Raw genomic sequence first — 21,822 nt, 5'->3', positions numbered from 1 at the left:
AAAAAAACCAAAATATAGTGACTTTTATTTCACCCACCTAAATTTATCCTGTGCTTCAATAAATTTATGGATTTCTGTACATATATGTTGATATGTACATTTAGAACTACATTTAATCTCTCCTCAAGATGTTTCCTTAGAACAAGTTTATATGCTTCTATTTTCACACTCTGATCACCAACAATGAAGAATATGACTTGAGTTGTATTTATATATATATATATATATATATATATATATATATATATATATATATATACTGCTATCATAAATATACTGTTTTTGCATTTTACTTATTAGTATGTGTCATGACCCTTACTGTTTTTTGTTTGTTTGTTTTTTATTGTTTGTTTGTTTTAAGGAGATAGAAGTTTATTGAATACACCACAAGGGAGCAGTGGGCAGGACAGCAGAGGAGATATCTACCACACCCTTCCTGTTTTAAACTCCTACTTCCTATTCCCTCTGTGACCCCCTCTTTTTTCCCCAAATTTTAGAGACAGAGCATGAGTTGGGGAAAGGGGCAAACAGAGAGAGAATCTTAAGCAGGCTACACACTCAGCACAGAGCCTGATGTGGGGCTTGATGCCACGATCCTGGAATCATGACCTGAGCTGAAATCAAGAGTTGGATGATCAACCTACTGAGCCACCCAGGCACTCCTCTCTCTATGTCCTTTCTAATCACTCTTTCCTCCGCCACTATTCATTCTCCCCATAACATAATATCTGAGGTATATAACACCTGAGATACATCCGGGGCACCTGGGTGGCTCAGTCAGTTAAGCATCCAACTTCCGCGTTAGATCATGATCTCAGTTTATGAGTTTGAACCCAGCATTAGGCTCTCTGCTGTCAGCACAGAGCCTGCTTCAGAACGACTGTCCCTCCCCCTCCCCTGCTTTCATGCACACATGTACAATCTCTCTCTCTTAAAAATAAATACATATTTTTAAAAAAAATTAAAGGCAGCTCTTCCTGCCCAGGGATCCTGTCCCGTGCTTTAATAAAATCACCTTTTTGCACCAAAAAAATAAAACAAAACAAAACAACCATCTGAAATACATCGAAGGTATCATTTCATTATTTTTTAAATTTTTACAATGTCTTTATTTTGTTTTTGACAGACATAGAGAGTGAGCGTCTGGGGAGGGGCAGAGAGAGGAGACACAGAATCAGAAGCAGGCTCCAGGCTCTGAGCTGTCAGCACAGAACCTGACACGGGGCTCGAACTCACAGACGGTGAGATCATGACCTGAGCTGAAGTCGGATGCTTAACCAACTGAGCCACCCAGGTGCCCCTGAAGGTACCATTTGAAAAATTTAATTAGGTACTATTCTCTTTTTTGCCATTGGTAATATAAAGAATTATTGACCAAATTAACCTTGGTAATCAACCTTTGAGATTTATTCTCACTACCAGCCTGTAATTCAAGTATCTTAAACCAAATTTAGTTCAGGGTTGGTAAAAAAATATAAACAAACAAACAAACAAAACCCCATGTATTCTGCCCCTAGCTGCATGCCCGTAACGATAGCTTTTGTACAACACCCAAACACAGTTCCTTAATACAGCACTCTAAGCAGGTATTACCAGTTAACTGGTTGGAGTTGACACCAGAGATAAAAAAAATTATAGGGGCGCCTGGGTGGCTCAGTCGGTTGAGCGTCCGACTTTGGCTCAGGTCACGATCTCGCGGTTCGTGAGTTCGAGCCCCGCGTCAGGCTCTGGGCTGATGGCTCAGAGCCTGGAGCCTGCTTCCGATTCTGTGTCTCCCTCTCTCTCTGCCCCTCCCCCATTCATGCTCTGTCTCTCTCTGTCTCAAAAATAAATAAACATTAAAAAAAAATTATATAGATGTCTTTTGTCCATATAATTAAGTTCTACTCTATGATTCCAACTACATACAAACTATCTTTTCTTTTGAAAGCCCTCAACTTTGGGGACACCTGGGTTGATTTTGGCTCAGGTCATGATCTCATGGTCATGAGATAGAGACCCATGTCAGGATCCACACTGAGTATCGAGCCTGCTTGGGATTCTCACTCTCTCCCAATGCTCCTCCCCTGTGTTTGTGCACTCTCTCTCTCTCTCTCTCTAAAAAAAAAAAAAAAAAAAGAAAGAAAGAAAAAAAGAAAGCCTTCAACTTTGCCTTAATAGTAAATGAAAATTCTACCAAATCCTTCAGTTGGCTATTTAAGATGATCGTGCCTAGGCCAGCAGTTCATATTGGTTGTTTTTTTTTTTTACTCCATTATATCTGAAGAGTTTTACATAATCAGTGATAAAGGTTCACAATAACAAGGATTTTTACAAGAAATCAGAGGGCAATGAGGAATGGAGAAAGAGAGTGAAGGTCAGGATTCCCCAAGCCCACCAACCCAACTGTAGAAAAGGAGAACTAAAACAAGTCACTGGTATAGATGCTTTCCAGATTTCTCAGTCTCACTAGTTCTAAAACGAACTACAAGCTGGTAGATTTAATAAGCATTAGAAAGGTTTCTCTTCTGCCATGGCTGTATAATCAAAGATAGCACACCTCTTTAGTAACCACGTCAAGTCCACATACTTATATTAAAACAAAAGGAGATAAGATCTATTATACTTCAGGAATCAGGAAAATCTCATTTCCATCAACAGTTCAAACTGAATGCTGAATCTCAAAATGAAAATGGGGGCTCATCTTTCAAAGAGACACTCAGAATTAAAACTCTACAAATCCAACTTGTCAATTGGAAGCATTACCTCCACATCTGTTTGCTTTTGTAGTTCTTGTATCATGGTCATCGTCTTACTGACAGTAGCACAAATGCGGTTCTTACTCTCTTTCTGTTCTATACCAATCGGTTTAAAGCGGGCATACAAAGTTTGATATCGAGACTTTATTGCTGACAATTCCTTTAAGAGTGTAACTGGATTTCTCTATATCAGGGAAAAAATAATATATTAAATTGTGAAAAGGAAAAGTTAAGCTTCTTTTAAGAATTAGAGTATGTACAACACATTCTACCATCCATTTAATTGAACACTGTATTTAATTACACAACTGTGTAATAGAGGATGGGAGGAGAGGAATAAAGAAGCATAAGACCTAAATCCTATTCTCAAGTAATTTAAAGCATAGGTCCAGAAATAACCCACAGATGCACACAAAATAGCAATATTAAAATAAGCAAATAAGGTGACATTAGATAAATAACATTTAATACATAGTTCACCATAATTAATTACATATTATTTTTAAAATACAATTCTAAATACTATTCAGAAGGTGATTAAAGGAACTATTTTGTTCTTAATGAGTAAGAAAATTTAAAACTACGTATCATAAAATTCTTAAACATACTGTCATGAGGCTAAAGTATGTGTAAGTACCAATTAATTGACTTTCCTATACAAATTCACACCAACTCAAGAGACTATATTTATAGATTACGTTGGTTTTTCAAATTCATTTTAACGTTTATTTATTTTTGACAAACAGAGATAGAGTGCAAGCGGGGGAGGCGCAGAGAGAGAGGGAGACACAGAATCCAAAGCAGGCTCCAGGCTCCGAACTGTCAGTGCAGAGCATGATGCGAGGCTCGAACCCATGAACCAGGAGATCATGACCTGAGCCAAAGATGGACACTTAACCGACTGAACCACCCAGGAGCCCGTTCAAATTCATTTTAAATGTTTCTTTATTTTGAGAGAGAGAGAGCACATGCGCAACTGAGCTGGGGAGGGGCAAAGAAAGAGGGTGGGGGAGAGAATCCCAAGCAGACCCCATGCCCAGCAAGGAGCCCAACAGGGGGGGCTCAATCCCACGACTGTGAGATCATGACCTAAGCCAAAATCAAGAGTCGGTTAATCAAGATGCTTAACTGAATGTGATATCCAGGCGCCCCTCAAATTCATTTCAGAATATAAACAGTATTCCATAAATGCATTTCAAAAGGGTCCTGACACTTGGTAATTCTTTTCATTCCCTGATGGCTCCTTAGCAAACCCTGCAATACTAACTATTCCAAACTTTCTCCACTCCCTCCAGTTAGCATCTACTCCTTCTTGGCACAAGACCTCACCAACTATTATACCAAGAAAATAGAAAATATCTAGTAGAAACACCATCTTCCTGCCTTTTCATCTGAAAAGGAAAACATCAATGGGTATTCTCATCCCTACTCAGCCCCTAGCACTACCACTATTATTATTGTTTCCTCCCCACATCCTCCACAGCCTTAAGTTTCCTATATTTCTATAACCTTTTCAATATCTCCCTTTGTACAGACTTCAAATATATATATAGAACTTCCCTATATTGGGGAGAAATGAACTCCTGGGGGGAAATTAACTCCTTCTCCTGACTCTGTTGTCGCTTTAAAACCAGTTTCATTCTTCTCACTCCATTCCCACCAACTGTCCAGGTCCTATAATAATAACATCCCATAGACTAACATCCTTTGCCAAATTTTTGCAAACAATCAAAAGATAAGCTTGTCCAATAGCATATAATTTTGATACCCTTTCTCATGTTTTCTTCTTGTTCCTATCTTCTTAAAATGAACTCTTGATTTCTATAAAACTATATATACTATCTTGGTTATCTTCCTACTCTTCAGATATCTCCTTCATGGACCTTCTCTCCTGGCTGTGACAGAGACTCAGTTTATGGCCCTCTACTCCCTGTTTCCTTGGAGATTTTTCTCTAAGCTTTTGATGATATTAATAGTAAATAAAGATGATTCTCACAAGAAGGAAAAAGAAGAGAAACTCTAACTTAAAACTGTTAAAATAATTCTTCAGGTAGTGATCAAGACCTATAGAATGAGCAATGGAAGTAGGAAAGGGACAGGGGTGCCTGGCTGGCTCAGTTGGAGGAGCATGCGACTCTTGATCTCAGGGTTGTGAGTTTGAGCCTCATGTACAAATGACTAAAAAAATAAATAAATAAAAACTTAAAAAAAAAAAAAAAGAAGTAGGAAAGGGACAAAAGAGAGATACCATGAAAGCCGTTAAGAGGCAGTTGCAGTTGTGCTCTCCGAATTTCTGTCTCTCTGTCTCGCCGTCCAGATGGCCTCCCAGAACTGCAACCCAGCCACTGCCAGCAAAGGAGCTGAGCCCAGCGGGGGTGCCGCCCAGGCCCCATGGGCAAGAGGCTATAGCAGAAGCTAATGATCCTTATGATGTCTGGTGACAAAGGAATTTCTGCCTTCCCTGAATCAGACAACCTTTTCAAATGGGTGGGACCATCCATGAAGCAGCTGGCACAGTATACGAGGACCTGAGGTATAAGCTCTCCCTGGAGTTGCCCAGGGGCTACCCTTACAATATGCCTACAGTAAAGTTCCTCACGCCCTGCTACTACCCCACCGTGGACACCCAGGGTAACATCTGCCTGGACATCCTGAAAGATAAGTGGTCTGCACTGTATGATGTCAGGACCATCCTACTGTCCATCCAGAGCCTACTAGAACCTAACATCAATAGCCCTTTGAACACACTTGCTGCTGAGCTCTAGAAAAACCCTACAGCATATAAGAAGTATCTGCAAGAAACCTTTTCAAAGCAGGTCTCCAGCCAAGAACCCTGGCTGTCTACCCTCTTTCCTTGTATTGTCTTTTTATTTTCTCCTTAGATCGTCTGTCCTTTCCTTCATTTCTGCCTAGAACTCTGTATCTTAAACTGTGGTGTTATTTTTGTTTTGCTTCTGTTTTTTAAATTAAGTCTCTGGTTGAGCCCTTGTGATGACTATACTAAGTAAATACATTGGGTTTTTAAAAACAAACAAAAAAAAGGAAACACTTAAGAGAACTTAGTGGTATGTTTGATAGAAGCAAAGAAATAATAGATGACACCAAATGTATAGTCTGGTATATAAAGGAATGTGTATATTATGATGCCTTTCCAGGTGTCTTCTCAGTATATACCCCAATGATATTGAGACCTGTCCTCATTGGCTAGAGATTTACTATACCCGTCCTTAGAAAAACAAAAAAAATACAGAGAAACAGCTAGCTAAAAGCCCAAATTCCAATTTTATGGATGTAAAACATCCAAGTTGCTACAAGATTACCATGGTTTGCAGCCATGCTTAGACAGTGGCTCTTTGGGTAGGCTGTTGTGTCTACCCAAAGACAGTGTTGTGCCACCCAACAGAAGGAAAGGCCAGACTCACAGAAGGGTGTTCATTTAGAAGAAAGCAACACTAATAATCCACACAATGTCTTGAATTTGTGTTATATTGCAGAAAGCCTTATCAGTTCAGTAATTCCAGTTAATCTACCAAGATAATGTAATTATATTTAATTTTGTAAGGTATATAGCAGTGATCTCCTATTTTGGTATCAGTTTTTCAATAAAGTTTTGATTATGGGCAAAAAAAGAAAGAAAGATCTGCAAAGAAAATGCTCAAAAGAAAACAAAATTATCTTTCTGAAACAAATATAGGTGAGGAACATGGTAACAGGAGTTTGTAGTTTACTATATCTTTATATTTAAGTGGATTCTATTGAAAAGTGTTGACTTTTATTTATGCACAATTACCGACAGACTCCAAATCACAGTAGACTAGAATAAGGATAATGCACCTAAACAAAATTATATGTATGTATGTGGATATGAACACACACACACACACACACACAATCATAGAGGTTGGTACATAGTAATGTTCAATGAATGTTTATTGCACTATTACCATGTAGAGAGATTAGAAGTTAGTCTAACTGGTTACTTTCTTGTTCCTTGATATATATATATATATATATATATATATATATATATATATATATATAATAATTTGAACTAATGTCAGTGAACTCAACAAACATTAAGATCATGGTTTTCTTCCCAAATATAACACAAATAAAGGGGGAGTTATTAGATAAATATTATGAGTATTTAAAGTTATAGTTGCTCAGGGCACCTAGCTGGCTCAGTTGGTAAAGCATTCGATTTTTGATCTCAGGGTTGTGAGTTTGAGCCCCACGTTGTGTGTGGAGATTACTTAAAAATAAAATCTTTAAAATAAATAAATAAATGGGGCACCTAGGTGGCTCAGTCGGTTAGGCATCTGACTTCAGCTCATGTCATGATCTTGTGGTTTGTGAGTTCAAGCCCTGCATCAGGCTCTGTGCTGACAGTTCAGAGCCTGGAGCCTGCTTCAGATTCTGTGTCTCCCTCTCTCTGCCCCCTCCTGCTCATGTTCTGTCACTCTCTCTCTCAAAAAATAAATAAACATTAAAAAAAAAAATTTTAATGAAATAAAATAAGTAAATAAATAAAAAGTTATAGGACCTCAAAACATGACAGAGAATTACCATATGATCCAGCAATTCTACCTCTAGGTATATATAGAAAAGAAGTGAAAACAAGGACCCAGGGGCACCTGGGTGGTTCAGTCAGGTAAGCATCCAACTATTGATTTCACTCAGGTCATGATCTCATGGTCGGGAGATGAAGCCCCATGTTGGGCACCATGCCGGATGTGGAGTCTGCTAAAAAGTCTCTCTCTCTCCCTCTCCCTGCCCCTCTCCCTGTCCCTCCCTTGCTTGCACATGTGCGTATGCTCTCTCTCTCAAAAACAAAAAAAGAAAACAAAGACCCAGAAAGATAAATAAATGTACATATGAGCATTATTCACAATACCCAAAAGATGGAAGCAACCTAAGTGTCTACTGACAGAAAAATGGATTTTTTAAACGTGGTATATACATACAATGGATTATTATTCAGACTTAAAAAGGAGGGAAATCATGATATATGCTATACCATGGATGAACATCAAAGACATTACACTAAGTGAAATGACCCAGCTACAAATGGACAAAGTCAAGTTCATAGAGACAAAGAGTAGAATGGTGGTTGCCAGGGACTGAAGGGAGGGGGGAATGGAAGGTTATTGTTTAATGGGTGCAGAGTTTCAGTTTAAAAAGAAGAAAAAGTTCTGGAGATGGGTGGTGATGATGGTTGCACAAAAATGTGAATATAATTAATACAATTGAAACTTGCACTCAAAAATGGTTAAAATGATAGATTTTAAGTTATACATATTTTACCACAATGGAGAAAAAAGAATGTAAAATGGTACAACGGCTTTGGAAAACAATTTGGCGGTTCCTGAAAATATTAAACGTAGAGTTACTATACGGCCATCAATTCCACTCTTAGGTATAAACCAAAGAGAAATGAAAGGAAATACCCACACAAAAACTTCTTGGGATTTTTTTTTTTTTAAGATTTTTTTTGTTTTACATTTATTTATTTTTGAGAGACAGAGAGAGACAGAACGTGAATGGGGGAAGGGCAGAGAGAGGAGACACAGAATCTGAAGCAAGCTCCAGACTCTGAGCAAGCGGTCAGCACAGAACCCGACATGGGTCTCAAACCCATGTACCATGAGGTCATGACCTGAGCTGAAGTCAGACGGTCAACCGACTGAGCCATCCAGGCACCCCTTAAGATTTTATTTTTACTGGGCGCCTGGATGGCTCAGTCAGTTAAGCCTCCAACTCTTGATCTCAGCTCAGGGCTTAATCTCAGGGTAATGAGTTCAAACCTCATGTTGGGCTCCATGTTAGGCATGAAGCCTACTTAAAAAAATGTAACTCAAAATAAAGAAGTAATAAATGGATACAATAAAGTTGAAGGACCCAAAATTAACAGAGAAATTGGCTGCATTTCTATACACTAATAATTAAGTAGCAGAAAGAGAAATTAAGAAAACAATTCCATTTTTATTTGCAACAAAAAGAGTAAAATACCTGGGAATAAACTTGACCAAAGAGGTGAAAGACTTATACTCTGAAAACTAAAAAACACTAATGAAAGAAATTGAAGACAACACGAAGAAATGTTGATAGTCCATGCTTATGAATTGGAAGAATGAATATTAATAAAATGTCCATACTACCCAAACCAATCTATAGATTCAATGCAATCCCTATCAAAATACCAATAGCATTTTCACTGAACTAAAACAAATAATCCTAAAATTTTTACGGAACCACAAAGATCCCAAATAGCCAAAGCAATCTTGAGAAAGAAAAAAGCTGAAGGTATCACAACCCCAGATCTCAAAATATACTACAAAGCTGTAGTAAAACAGTACAGTACTGGCACAAAAATAGATACATAGATAAAAGGAATAAAACAGCCCAGAAATAAATCCACACTTATATGCTCAATTAATCTATAATAAATAAAGGAGGCAAGAATACACAATGGGGAAAAAACAGTCTCTTCAATAAATGATGCTGGGAAAACTGGACAGCTACATGCAAAAGAATGAAACTGGACTACTTTTCTTACACCACAGACAAAAATAAACTCAAAATGGATTAGGGACCTAAATGTGAGCCCTGACACCATAAAACCCCTATAAAAAAACCTAGGCAGTAATTTCTTTGACATTGGCTATAGAAATATTTTTCTAGATATGTTTCCTCAGACAAGAGAAATAAAAGCAAAAATAAAATATTAAGACTACATTATGGGGCGCTTGGGTGGCTCAATCAGTTAAGCATCTGACATCAGCTCAGGTCATGGTCTCACAGTTTGTGGGATCAACCCCTGCATCAGTTGCTGCACTGACAACTCAGGGCCTGGAGCCTGCTTCAGATTCTATGCCTCCCTCTCTCTCTGCTGCTCCCCCACTCATGTTCTGGCTCTGTCTCTCAAAAGTAATAAAACATTTTTAAAAATTAAAAAAAGAAACTATACCAAATTGCACAGCAAAGGAAACTGCCAACAAAACAAAAAAGCAACCTACTCAATGGGAGAAGATATTTGCAAATGATATATCAAATAATGGATTAATATCCAAAATATTAAAAGAACTCCCACAACTCAATACCAAAAAACCCCACAGGAAATCAGATTAAAAAATGGGCAAAGAAGACTAGGGATAAAGATTGCGGCACAGGAGGGTGCTGGGCTCACCTCGTCCTGCTGATCACTTAGATTCCACCCACACCTGCCTAAATAATCCAGAAAACCTCCAGAAGACTAGCAGAACAGACTCTCCAAAGCCAAGCACAGACAAAAGGCCCACAGAAGAGGGTAGGAAGGGCGGAGAGATGGTGCATGCTACACGGACTGGCGGGAGGGAGCCAGGGCAGCAGAGGGGCAGCCCACCCGGCAAGGCAGAGCCCCTGAAGTCTGGCTTGCAAAAGCAGAGGGGCCGGACTCCGTGAGTTCTGACAGCCAGCGGGACTTAACATCTGGAATGTTAAAAGTCAACAGCTCTGCTCAGAGAGCGGGAAGGCGAGGACACCAGGAGGGAGAATTGTTGAACCCCGGAAGACAGAGCTCAGCTCAGCGGGGAACGAAGGCACTGGCCAGCACCATCTCCCTCTCCCATCCCTCAGTCGTAATCCCAAAGGGAACCAGTTCCCATCACCGATCTTGCTTGCACCGCGCAAGCACCCAATGCTGTGCTTCTGTGGATACATCCCTCTGATGGGTCTTCCTCCCTCCTGGAGCTGCAGGGCCCCTCCCGCAGGGGACCACCGACAGCAAAGCTAGCTAAGCCTGCCCCTCCCGCCCCTGTGCACCTTGTGGATCCACCCCAGCTAATACACCAGACCCCATTAAAGCAGCACCACAAGCCTGGCAGTGTGCAAGTAGCCTGGACAGGGGCCACACCACTCCACAGTGAGTCCTGCCCCTAGGAGAGGGGAATATAAGGTACACACCAGTCTGACTGTGGCCCCAGCGGTGGGCTGAGGACAGACATCAGGTCTGACTGCAGCCCCGCCCACCAACACAAGTTACTCCAAACAGCACAGGGGAAGTGCCCTGCAGTTCTGCGCCACCCCAGGGAATACCCAAAATGGTGAAATGGAAGAACTCTCCTCAAAAGAAACTCCAGGAAGTAGCGACAGCTAATGAATTGATCAAAAACGATTTAAGCAATACAACGGAACAAGAATTTAGAATAATAGTCATAAAATTAATCGCTGGGCTTGAAAAAAGCATAGAGGACAGCAGAGAATCTATTGCTACATAGATCAAGACCTAATTAATAGTCATGAGGAGCTAAAAAAAATGCTATAAATGAGATGCAAAATTAAATGGAGGCGACCACAGCTCAGATTGAAGAGGCAGAGGAGAGAATAGGTGAATTAGAAGATAAAATTATGGAAAAAGAGGAAGCTGAGAAAAAGAGAGATAAAAAATCCAGGAGTATAAGGGGAGAATTAGAGAACTAAGTGATGCAATCAAACAGAATAATATCCATATAATAGGAATTCCAGAAGAGGAAGAGAGACAGAAAGGGGCTTAAAGTGTACTTGAACAAATCAGTTGAGAACTTCCCTGATCTGGGAAAGGAAAAAGGCATTGAAATCCAAGAGGCACACAGAACTCCCTTCAGATGTCAACTTGAATCGATCTTCTGCATGACATATCATAGTGAAACTGGCAAAATACAAGGATAAAGAGAAAATTCTGAAAGCAGCGAGGGATAAACACGCTCTAACATATAAAGGGAGACCCATAAGACTAGTGGCAGACCTATCTACTGAAACTTAGCAGGCCAGAAACAACTGGCAGGAAATCTTCAATGTGATGAACAGAAAAAATACGCAGCCGAGAATCCTTTATCCAGCAAGTCTTGTCATTCAGAATAGAAGAGATAAAGGTCTTCCCAAACAAACAAAAACTGAAGGAATTCATCACCACTAAATCAGCCCTACAAGAGATCCTAAGGGGGATTCTGTGAGTGAAATGTTGCAAGGACCACAAAGTACCAGAGACATCACTACAAGCATGAAACCTACAGACATCACAATGACTCTAAACCCATATCTTTCTATAATAACACTGAACGTAAATGGACTAAATGCACCAACCAAAAGACATAGGGTATCAGAATGGATGAAAAACCAAGACCTATCTATTTGCTGTCTACAAGACACTCATTTTAGACCTCAGGACACCTTCAGATTGAAAGTGAGGGGATGGAGAACTATCTATCATGCTACTGGAAGTCAAAAGAAAGCTGGAGTAGCCATACTTATATCACACAAACTAGACTTTAAATTAAAGGCTGTAACAAGAGATGAAGAAGGGCATTAAATAATAATTACAGGGTCTATCCATCACGAAGAGCTAACAATTATAAATGTCTATGCGCCAAATACCGGAGCCCCCAAATATATAAAACAATCACAAACATAAGCAACCTTATTGATAAGAATGTGGTAATTGCAGGGGACTTTAATAATCCACTTACAACAATAGATAGATCATCTAGACACAGGATCAATAAAGAAGCAAGGGCCCTGAATGATACATTGGATCAGATGGACTTGACAGATATATTTAGAACTCTGCATCCCAAAGCAACAGAATATACTTTCTTCTCAAATGCACATGGAACATTCTCCAAGATAGATCACATACTGGGCCACAAAACAGCCCTTCATAAGTATAAAAGAATTGAGATCATACCATGCACACTTTCAGACCACAATGCTATGAAACTTGAAATCAACCACAGGAAAAAGTCTGGAAAACCTCCAAAAGCATGGAGGTTAAAGAACACCCTACTAAAGAATGAATGGGTCAACCAGGCAATTAGAGAAGAAATTAAAAAATATATGGAAACAAACAAAGATGAAAATACAACAATCCAAACGCTTTGGGATGCAGCAAAGGCAGTCCTGAGAGGAAAATACATTGCAATCCAGGCCTATCTCAAGAAACACGAAAAATCCCAAATACAAAATCTAACAGCACACCTAAAGGAAATAAAAGCAGAACAGTAAAGACACCCCAAACCCAGCAGAAGAAGAGAAATAATAAAGATCAGAGCAGAAATAAACAATACAGAACCAAAAAAACTGTAGAGCAGATCAATGAAACCAAGAGTTGGTTTTTTGAAAAAATAAACAAAATTGATAAACCTCTAGCCAGGCTTCTCAAAAAGAAAAGGGAGATGACCCAAATAGATAAAATCATGAATGAAAATGGAATTATTACAACCAATCCCTCAGAAATACAAGCAATTATCAGGGAATACTATAAAAAATTATATGCCAACAAACTGGACAACCTGGAAGAAATGGACAAATTCCTAAGCACCCACACACTTCTAAAACTCAAACAGGAAGAAATAGAAAACTTAAACAGACCCATAACCAGCAAGGAAATTGAATCAGTTATCAAAAATCTCCCAACAAATAAGAGTCCAGGACCAGATGCCTTCCCTGAGGAATTCTACCAGACATTTAAAGCAGAGATAATACCTATCCTTCTCTAGCTGTTCCAAAAAATAGAAAGGGAAGGAAAACTTCCACTCATTCTATGAAGCTAGCATTGCTTTGACTCCCAAACCAGACAGAGAGCCAGCAAAAAAAGAGAACTACAGGCCAACATCCCTGATGAATATGGATGCAAAAATTCTCAACAAGATACCAGCAAATCGAATTCAACACCGATCAAGTGGGATTCATTCCTGGAGTGCAGGGCTGCTTCAACATTCGCAAATCAATCAATGTGATACATCACATTAATAAAAGAAAAGAAACATATGATCCTGTCAATCGATGCAGAAAAAGCATTTGACAAAATTCAGCATCCTTTCTTAATAAAAACCCTCGAGAAAGTCGGGATAGAAGGAACATACTTAAACGTCATAAAAGCCATTTATGAAAAGCCCACAGCTAATATCATCCTCAATGGGGAAAAACTGAGAGCTTTCCCCCTGAGATCAGGAGCAAGACAGGGATGTCCACTCTCACTGCTGTTGTTTCACATAGTGTTGGAAGTGCTAGCATCAGCAATCAGACAACAAAAGGAAATAAAAGGCATCAAAATTGGCAAAGATGAAGTCAATCTTTCACTTTTTGCAGATGACATGATATTATACATGGAAAACCCTATAGACTCCACCAAAAGTCTGCTAGAACTGATACAAGAATTCAGCAAAGTCGCAGGATACAAAATCAATGTACAGAAATCAGTTGCATTCTTTTTTTTTTTTTTTTTTTTTTTAACGTTTATTTATTTTTGAGACAGAGACAGAGCATGAACGGGGGAGGGGCAGAGAGAGAGGGGGACACAGAATCGGAAGCAGGCTCCAGGCTCCGAGCCATCAGCCCAGAGCCCGACGCGGGGCTCGAACTCACGGACTGTGAGATCATGACCTGAGCCGAAGTCGGACACGTAACCGACCGAGCCACCCAGGCGCCCCAATCAGTTGCATTCTTATACACTAACAATGAAGCAACAGAAAGACAAAGAAACTGATCCCATTCACAATCGCACCAAGAATCATAAAATACCTAGGAATAAACCTAACCAAAGATGTAAAAGAACTGTATGCTGAAAACTATAGAAACCTTATGAAGGAAACTGAAGAAGATATAAAGAAATGGAAAAACATTCCATGCTTGTGGATTGGAAGAATAAATGTTGTTAAAATGTTAATACTACCTAAAGCTATTTACACATTCAATGTAATCCCAATCAAAATTGCACCAGCATTCTTCTCAAAGCTAGAACAAGCAATCCTAAAATTTGTATGGAACCACAGAAGACCCCAAATAGCCAAAGTAATTTTGAAGAAGAAGACCAAAGCGGGAGGCATCACAATCCCAGACTTTAGCCTCTGCTACAAAGCTGTAATCATCAAGACAGCATGGTACTGGCACAAAAACAGACACATAGACCAATGGAATAGAATAGAAACCCCAGAATTAGACCCACAAAAGTATGGCCAACTAATCTTTGACAAAGCAGGAAAGAATATCTAATGGAAAAAAGACAGTCTCTTTAACAAATGGTGCTGGGAGAGCTGGACAACACTCAAAATGGATAAAGGACCTGAATGTGAGACAGGAAACCATCAAAACCCTAGAGAAGAAAGCAGAAAAAAAAACTCTCTGACCTCAGCCGCAGCAATTTCTTACTTGACACATCCCCAAAGGCAAGAGAATTGAAAGAAAAATGAACTATTAGGACCTCATGAAGATAAAAAGCTCCTGCAATGCAAAGGAAACAATCAACAAAACTAAAAGGCAACCAACGGAATGGGAAAACGTATTTGCAAATGACATATCAGACAAAGGGCTAGTATCCAAAATCTATAAAGAACTCACCAAACTCCACATCCGAAAAACAAATAATCCAGTGAAGAAATAGGCAGAAAACATGAATAGACACTTCTCTCAAGAAGATATCCAGATGGCCAACAGGCACATGAAGAGATGCTCAACATCGCTCCTCATCAGAGAAATACAAATCAATACCACACTCAGATACCACTCCATGCCAGTCAGAGTGGCTAAAATGAACAAATCAGGAGACTATAGATGCTGGCGAGGATGTGGAGAAACGGGAACCCTCTTGCACTGTTGGTGGGAATGCAAAGTGGTGCAGCCGCTCTGGAAAACAGTGTGAAGGTTCCTCAAAAAATTCAAAATAGATCTACCCTATGACCCAGCAATAGCACTGCTAGGAATTTACCCAAGGGATACAGGAGTGCTGATGCATAGGGGCACTTGTACCCCAATGTTTATAGCATCACTTTCAACAATAGCCAAATTATGGAAAGAGCCTAAATGTCCATCAACTCATGAATGGATAAATTGTGGTTTATATACACAATGGAATACTAGTTGACAATGAGAAAGAATGAAATATGGCCCTTTGTAGCAACGTGGATGGAACTGGAGAGTGTTATGCTAAGTGAAATAAGCCATACAGAGAAAGACAGATACCATATGTTTTCACTCTTATGTGGATCCTGAGAAACTTAACTGAACACCATGGTGGAGGGGAAGGAAAAAAAAAAAAAAAAAAAGGTTAGAGAGGGAGGGAGCCAAAACATAAGAGACAACTTAAAAACTGTGAACAAACCAATGGTTGATGGGGGATGGGAGGGAGGGGAGGGTGGGTGAGGGGTACTGAGGAGGGCACCTTGTTGGGATGAGCACTGGGTGTTGTATGGAAACCAATTTGACAATAAATTTCATATTAAAAAATAATAATAATAACAAGAAAGACTGAGAAATGGAGTAAGGGTAGCCACAGGGAAAGCTGGTAATGCCTATGTTGGGGCCTCTTCTTTGCTACAGAAGAGCGAGGAAAAGTTAGAGGTGTCATCTTTATTTTGTCTGATATAGACTCTTAATCCAGACAAACAGGCTGCTAAACAAAGTTGGAAGAACAGAGATCAATAAACAGATGAAGACTTATGAGCTACATGCTTTCTCTTTGAGCCATGTCCATCTGTTGCCGGAAGCATCTTCTTCCTCTGAAGAGGAAACAACAGAAGTTGCAAGAAGATAACCCACTGGCACAGGAACACAGCAGGCTTAAAAAATTCTCAAAGTGATTGCTGGAATTAAAGCTATAATTTACTAGCACCAGTGCCTCCTGCACAATATTCTTGAGCAAATTGCATAACCAAATATAACAGCCTCATTAAAAAACATGATATTCAAAAAGGCCTAACACATGACCTTTCTTTAGATACTACAAAACAGCAGAAAAGAAGTGCGGGAAGTAAATGACAAATGAAAAATTCACATAAGTAAAATGATTTCTCCAATATGCAAGAGAATTGGGACAATTCTTGGTTTCTAAACTTCATTTCCCTGTAAAAGGAACTAATTTCTTTGAAGGAAGTATTGGTAATGGTTTGGATAGAAGGTACAATGTGACTTAATGCACCAGAAAGCAAAAAAGTGCACAAAGACTGATTGAGGAGGCATGAGGGGTCCTCCCCACTGGACAACTTTGAGGAATTGAAGTATTAAAAGCAATGGTGTTTACAATAGTTATTGATTTATTGAACAAAAACAAGTTTCCAAGTCCATTGTAAAGGAAAGAAAGGAGGGAACAGGAATTGAAGTATTAAAAGCAATGGTGTTTACAATAGTTATTGATATATTGAACAAAAACAAGTTTCCAAGTCCATAGGAAAGGAAAGAAAGGAGGGGACAGTGAAATTTTATTTTCACAGAAGAATACTGGGTAAAAAATACACAATTAGTGAGAGAATTACAAAATCACTTTTTTGCAATCACTGATATAATTTATTCAGGCAGATATCATCACTGGGTTCTATAGCCAATGGATGAACAGGATATCAACAAACTCTCAAAGTATTTTTTAATAATGTATGAACATGACAGGAGACATCTTAATCAAATTATCAATCTTAACATATCTCTGGATATGATACAATGTGATGTTAACAATATTACCTATTGTATTCTGATGAAAATATCCAAACGGAATCTATTCACAAGTAAATAATCAGAAAAATCAAAATTACAGACTAATTTATAAGACAACAGGCCTAGATTCTTTAATTAAAAAGTCAATGTCATTAATAATAAAAACAGGTAAGACAGGGGACAGGTATAAATAAAAAGGCAATAAAGAAACTTGATAACAAAAACAAAAACAAAAACAAAAACAAAAAAATGGCAGAGGACCTAAATAGATAGTTTTCCAAAGAAGACATACAGATGGCCAACAGATACATGAAAAGATGCTCTATATCACTAATCATCAGAGAAATGCAAATCAAAACTGCAACAAAATAACACCTTATACCTATCAAATGGCTAGTACCAAAAAAGACAAGAAATAATAAGTGATGAGAATGTAGAGAAAACGGAACTTTTATGCACTGTCAGTGGGAATGCAAATTGGTGCAGCCACTGTGGAAAATAGTATGGAGGTTCCTCAGAAAATTGAAAATGAAAATACCATATAATCCAGTTAATTCCACTACTATTTAGTATTTACCCAAAGAGAATACACACACAGACACAGACACACACACACTAAAGAAAACAAAAAGGCTAATTGGAAAAGATACATGCACACCTATGTTTATTACAGCATTACTTTACAATAGCAAAGATATAGAAGCAACCTATGTGTTAGATGAATATAAAGAAAATGTGGTATATATGTATGATGGAATATTACCCAATCATAAAAACGAATGAGAGGGGCGCCTGGGTGGCTCGGTCGGTTAAGCGTCTGACTTCGGCTCAGGTCATGATCTCACGGTCCGTGAGTTCGAGCCCCACATTGGGCTCTGTGCTGACCCCTCAGAGCCTGGAGCCTGTTTCAGATTCTGTTTCTCCCTCTCTCTCTGCCCCTCCCCTGTTCATGCTCTGTCTCTCTCTGTCTCAAAAATAAATAAACGTTAAAAAAAATTAAAAACAACGAATGAGAGCTTGTCATTTGGAACAACATGTTGGGACAAAAAGGTATTATGCTAAGTGAAAATAAGTCAGACAGAGAAAGACAAATACCATATGATTTTGCTTATATGTAGAAACCAAAAAACAAAACAAATGAACAAACAAACAAAGCAGAAACAATCATAAATACAGAGAACAAACTGGCAGTTGCCAGAGGGGAGAAGGATGATGGGATGGACAAAACGGATGAAGGGAGTGGGTGGTAGAAGCTTCTAGTTATGGAATGAATAAGTCACAGGATGAAATGTACAGCATAGGGAATATAAATCGATGATACTGTTATAGTGTTGTATGGTAAGAGATGGTAGTAGCTACAGTTGTGTTGAGCATAGATAGCATAACGTATAGAGTTGTCCACTCACTATGTTGTACACCTGAAACTAATGTAACATTCTGTGTCAACTAACTTTAATAAAACAATGGGTTTTTATGGGGGGGGGGGGGGGGGAATAAAAAGAAGTGTTATTTTAATTTGCACTTCCACCCAATTCAAAATAATTCCTAATTGTATAAAAATTTTTTTCAAAATTATATGATATTTCTTGTCTGTTGGCAAGTGCTGTCAGAGAGAAACATTATAAGTGGTCAATTAATGTTAACAGACAATGCTTAAAAACTATCTCCTTAGAGTGCCTGGGTGGCTCAGTGGGTTAAGCGTCCAACTTCAGCTCAGGTCATGATCTCGGGGTTCATGGGTTCCAGCCCTGCATGGGGCTCTGACTGGTAGTACAAAGCCTGCTTGGGATTCTCTCTCTCTCCCTCTCTATGCCCATTCCCCACTTGTGCTCTCTCTCTCTCTCTCTCTCTAATATAAACTTAAAAAAAAAAAAAAAAAACTACTTTAAAATAATTGTTTATATCTCCATCGGCATGTGGACACATAGTTATAATTTTATGGTATATAAACAGAGTTAATATTTCTAATCAATCTAAACTTAGAATAACTAAGTACATAATTTTATGCAAAAATCACAGTTCATTTAACAAATTTATAGTACATCATCATCTTCCTCAGAGAGTATCGTGACTGCCATGGTTTCTCCTTTCTTATTTAACCACTACTCTAGAGATAACTATACTCTCAGAATTTCAGAGGCTTCCACAGTAGTTGGTACCTTTGGATTCAATAATTCTTGGTTAAGGGTTAAAAAAAAGTAGCCAGGGCACCTGCGTGGCTCAGTCAGTTAAGCATCCAACTTTGGCTCAGGTCATGGTCTCACAGTTCTTGAGTTTGAGCCCCATATCAGGTGAGCTCGAGTCCTGCACCAGGTAAGCTTGAGCCCCGCTTCGGGTTTCTCTCTCTCCCTCTCTCTCTCTTTCACTCTCTCTGCCCTCATGGGATTCTTTCTCTCTCTCTCTCAAAATAAATAAATAAGTAAGTAAGTAAGTAAGTAAGTAAATAAATAAATAAATAAATAAGAGCCACAAATTTCCTTGACTATGGGTATAATCTCTCTGGTATGCTGTGATCAAGTTTCCAACACAAAAATATTTTAAGGTTCTATAAATTTATTACTTAATAATTTAAATTATACTGCTATTAGAAATACTATCAGAAAATCTTTTAATAAAATAATCTGTTAAAAATATATTTCTTTTGCAGATTACCTTGCCTGCTGTATCAGGATGATTCGTCTTGATTTCATATTCCAGCCTGTATTGAATGTAATCCAGATCAGAGTCAGCTTTCTGGAACTAGAGATCAGCATAAATCATTTTTTGTGAACCAAAAGACATACTAATAAACATAACTGTTAACTATTCTTTTATATTTACATTTTTTTAGCATTTCAATATGAAATATACTAATTTTAGAAATATGGAAATAAGTATATAAAACCTCCATCATTTATAATACCCATGCTTCTATTAAAAATTTAAAAACTAGGGGCGCCTGGGTGGCTCAGTCGGTTAAGCGGCCGACTTCGGCTCAGGTCATGATCTCGCGGTCCGTGAGTTCCAGCCCCGCGTCGGGCTCTGTGCTGACAGCTCGGAGCCTGGAGCCTGTTTCAGATTCTGTGTCTCCCTCTCTCTGAACCTCCCCCGTTCATGCTCTGTCTCTCTCTGTCTCAAAAATAAATAAACGTTAAAAAAAAAAAATACAATAAAAAATTTAAAAACTAGTTAACATTTTGAAAGTTGTTTCTCTATGCATCTCTCTTAGATTTAGAGCTAAAATTAAGACACTAAGTAACCACTGTCACATATTAACACAAGAACTAACAACAGTTTCCAAAATTCCCAAGATCAGTGACACTCTCATCAGTTAGGTACTGTTTTTCTAACTCTGGTAGGAAATGTTCAAGTTAAAACACACAACAAATTTATTTTCAGGGATACCTGCAATGTTACCATCATCTGCAACCCCATTAAACAATGAACTATGAGTGTTTGCCACACAGACCAAAATTAGACACCTTAAAGAGACATAAATTATACAAGAAAAGGCTACATATAGTACAGGAGTAGTAGTCTCAATAACCCCAGTTTACTGAACCTGAGTCCCAGCATGGGTCCTTGATCTGCAGTAAATCTCTAAGGGAGAGAAAAAAGGGGAAAACTAGCACAGGCTGTAAAATACATGTGTGCGTACATATAGAAAAGTTGGGAAGCATATAGATCAGAGTGTTAAAAGTGGTCTATCTCTAAATGTGGTATAAATATAAAGTATTCTTAATTTTTGGAAATTGTGCTTCTTTTATATAATCTTAAAGCATGTGCTGTCTTGAATTTATCAGGGAAACAACCAGGATCCTTTGAGTTTACTCTGAAAGGCAAAACATGTTTTTTTCAGGAATAGTCTCCCATTCCTAGGCTACAACCAAGAAGACTGCTTTGGGGAGAAGGTTCAGACCTTACCAAGGGGTTAGGCTCTGGACTAAAGATTGGTTCTTCATATTTTGAAGCCTTAGTGGAAAGAACAAAAGCCAACAAAAACTGTTAAAAGTAGTCATCAGGTCTAATGAGAAATGATGTACAGATATTTTTGTTATAAAAAAAGGTAAACTGAGAGTTCTACTTTGGAATGTGGAGTAAAATAAAATGGGTCTCAGAAGTTAAAATGCTTCTAAGGTCAGAACTGTCAAATTGAACAGAGTATCAGAAATACACTAAAGCTTCTATCACTAATAATTTCTCTCATTATTGGCCTAAATTTGAATGGAATACTTTGTAATTACCAAAATTCTATCTTTATAACCGAAACCTTTTGGAATAGAAATAGAAGAAAAAGAGAAAGTCAGTTTTTGTTTTTAATTTTTTTCTAAGAATCTGTATCTGATTTCCATCTCTAACAGCAGGGAGTTGCTATGAATCAGAAAAACAAATATAGAAGTTGTTAATTAAAACCTATACTTAAAATGTTTTTCAGGGGCACCTGGGTGGTTAAGTGTCCACCAGTTAAGTGTCAGACTTCGGCTCAGGTCATGATCTCATGGTTCATGAGTTCAAGCCCCACATCGGGCTCTGTGCTGACAGCTCAGAGTCTGAATCCTGCTTCAGATTCTGTGTCTCCTTCTCTCTCTGACCCTCCCCCACTCACACTCTGTCTCTGTCTCTCAAAAATAAATAAACGTTGAAAAAAAATTTTTTAAGTGTTTTCCAA

General features: G+C 38.5%; 1 protein-coding gene and 2 pseudogenes across 4 annotated transcripts in view; 2 read left to right on the top strand and 1 right to left on the bottom strand.

The window, feature by feature from the left end:
* The window catches only part of SKA2 (spindle and kinetochore associated complex subunit 2), a 49,784-nt gene that overhangs the window by 6,299 nt on the left and 21,663 nt on the right, over nt 1–21,822 (bottom strand). Inside the window, exons 2-3 of one of the 4 annotated variants that reach the window (XM_078437368.2) lie at nt 19,827–19,913; nt 2,746–2,922 (exon numbers count right to left, since the gene is read on the bottom strand). In XM_078437368.2, coding sequence (XP_078293494.1) covers nt 2,746–2,922; nt 19,827–19,913 — 264 coding nt within the window. Of the gene's footprint in view, nt 1–2,745; nt 2,923–19,826; nt 19,914–21,822 lie in introns of those variants that run through there. The other 3 variants (XM_078437366.2, XM_060647772.3, XM_078437367.2) reach the window with 3 other exon arrangements.
* LOC132688566 (ubiquitin-conjugating enzyme E2 C pseudogene) lies at nt 4,977–5,593 on the top strand (annotated as a pseudogene).
* Nucleotides 5,965–6,194, top strand: LOC132688491 (small ribosomal subunit protein eS27-like pseudogene; annotated as a pseudogene).

Source organism: Panthera onca, chromosome E1 (assembly GCF_046562875.1).
Source record: "Panthera onca isolate mPanOnc1 chromosome E1, mPanOnc1 haplotype 2, whole genome shotgun sequence".
NCBI lineage: Eukaryota > Metazoa > Chordata > Mammalia > Carnivora > Felidae > Panthera > Panthera onca.
The sequence above is the reverse complement of the archived record's forward strand: the minus strand, read 5'-3'. Positions and strand labels throughout refer to the sequence as shown.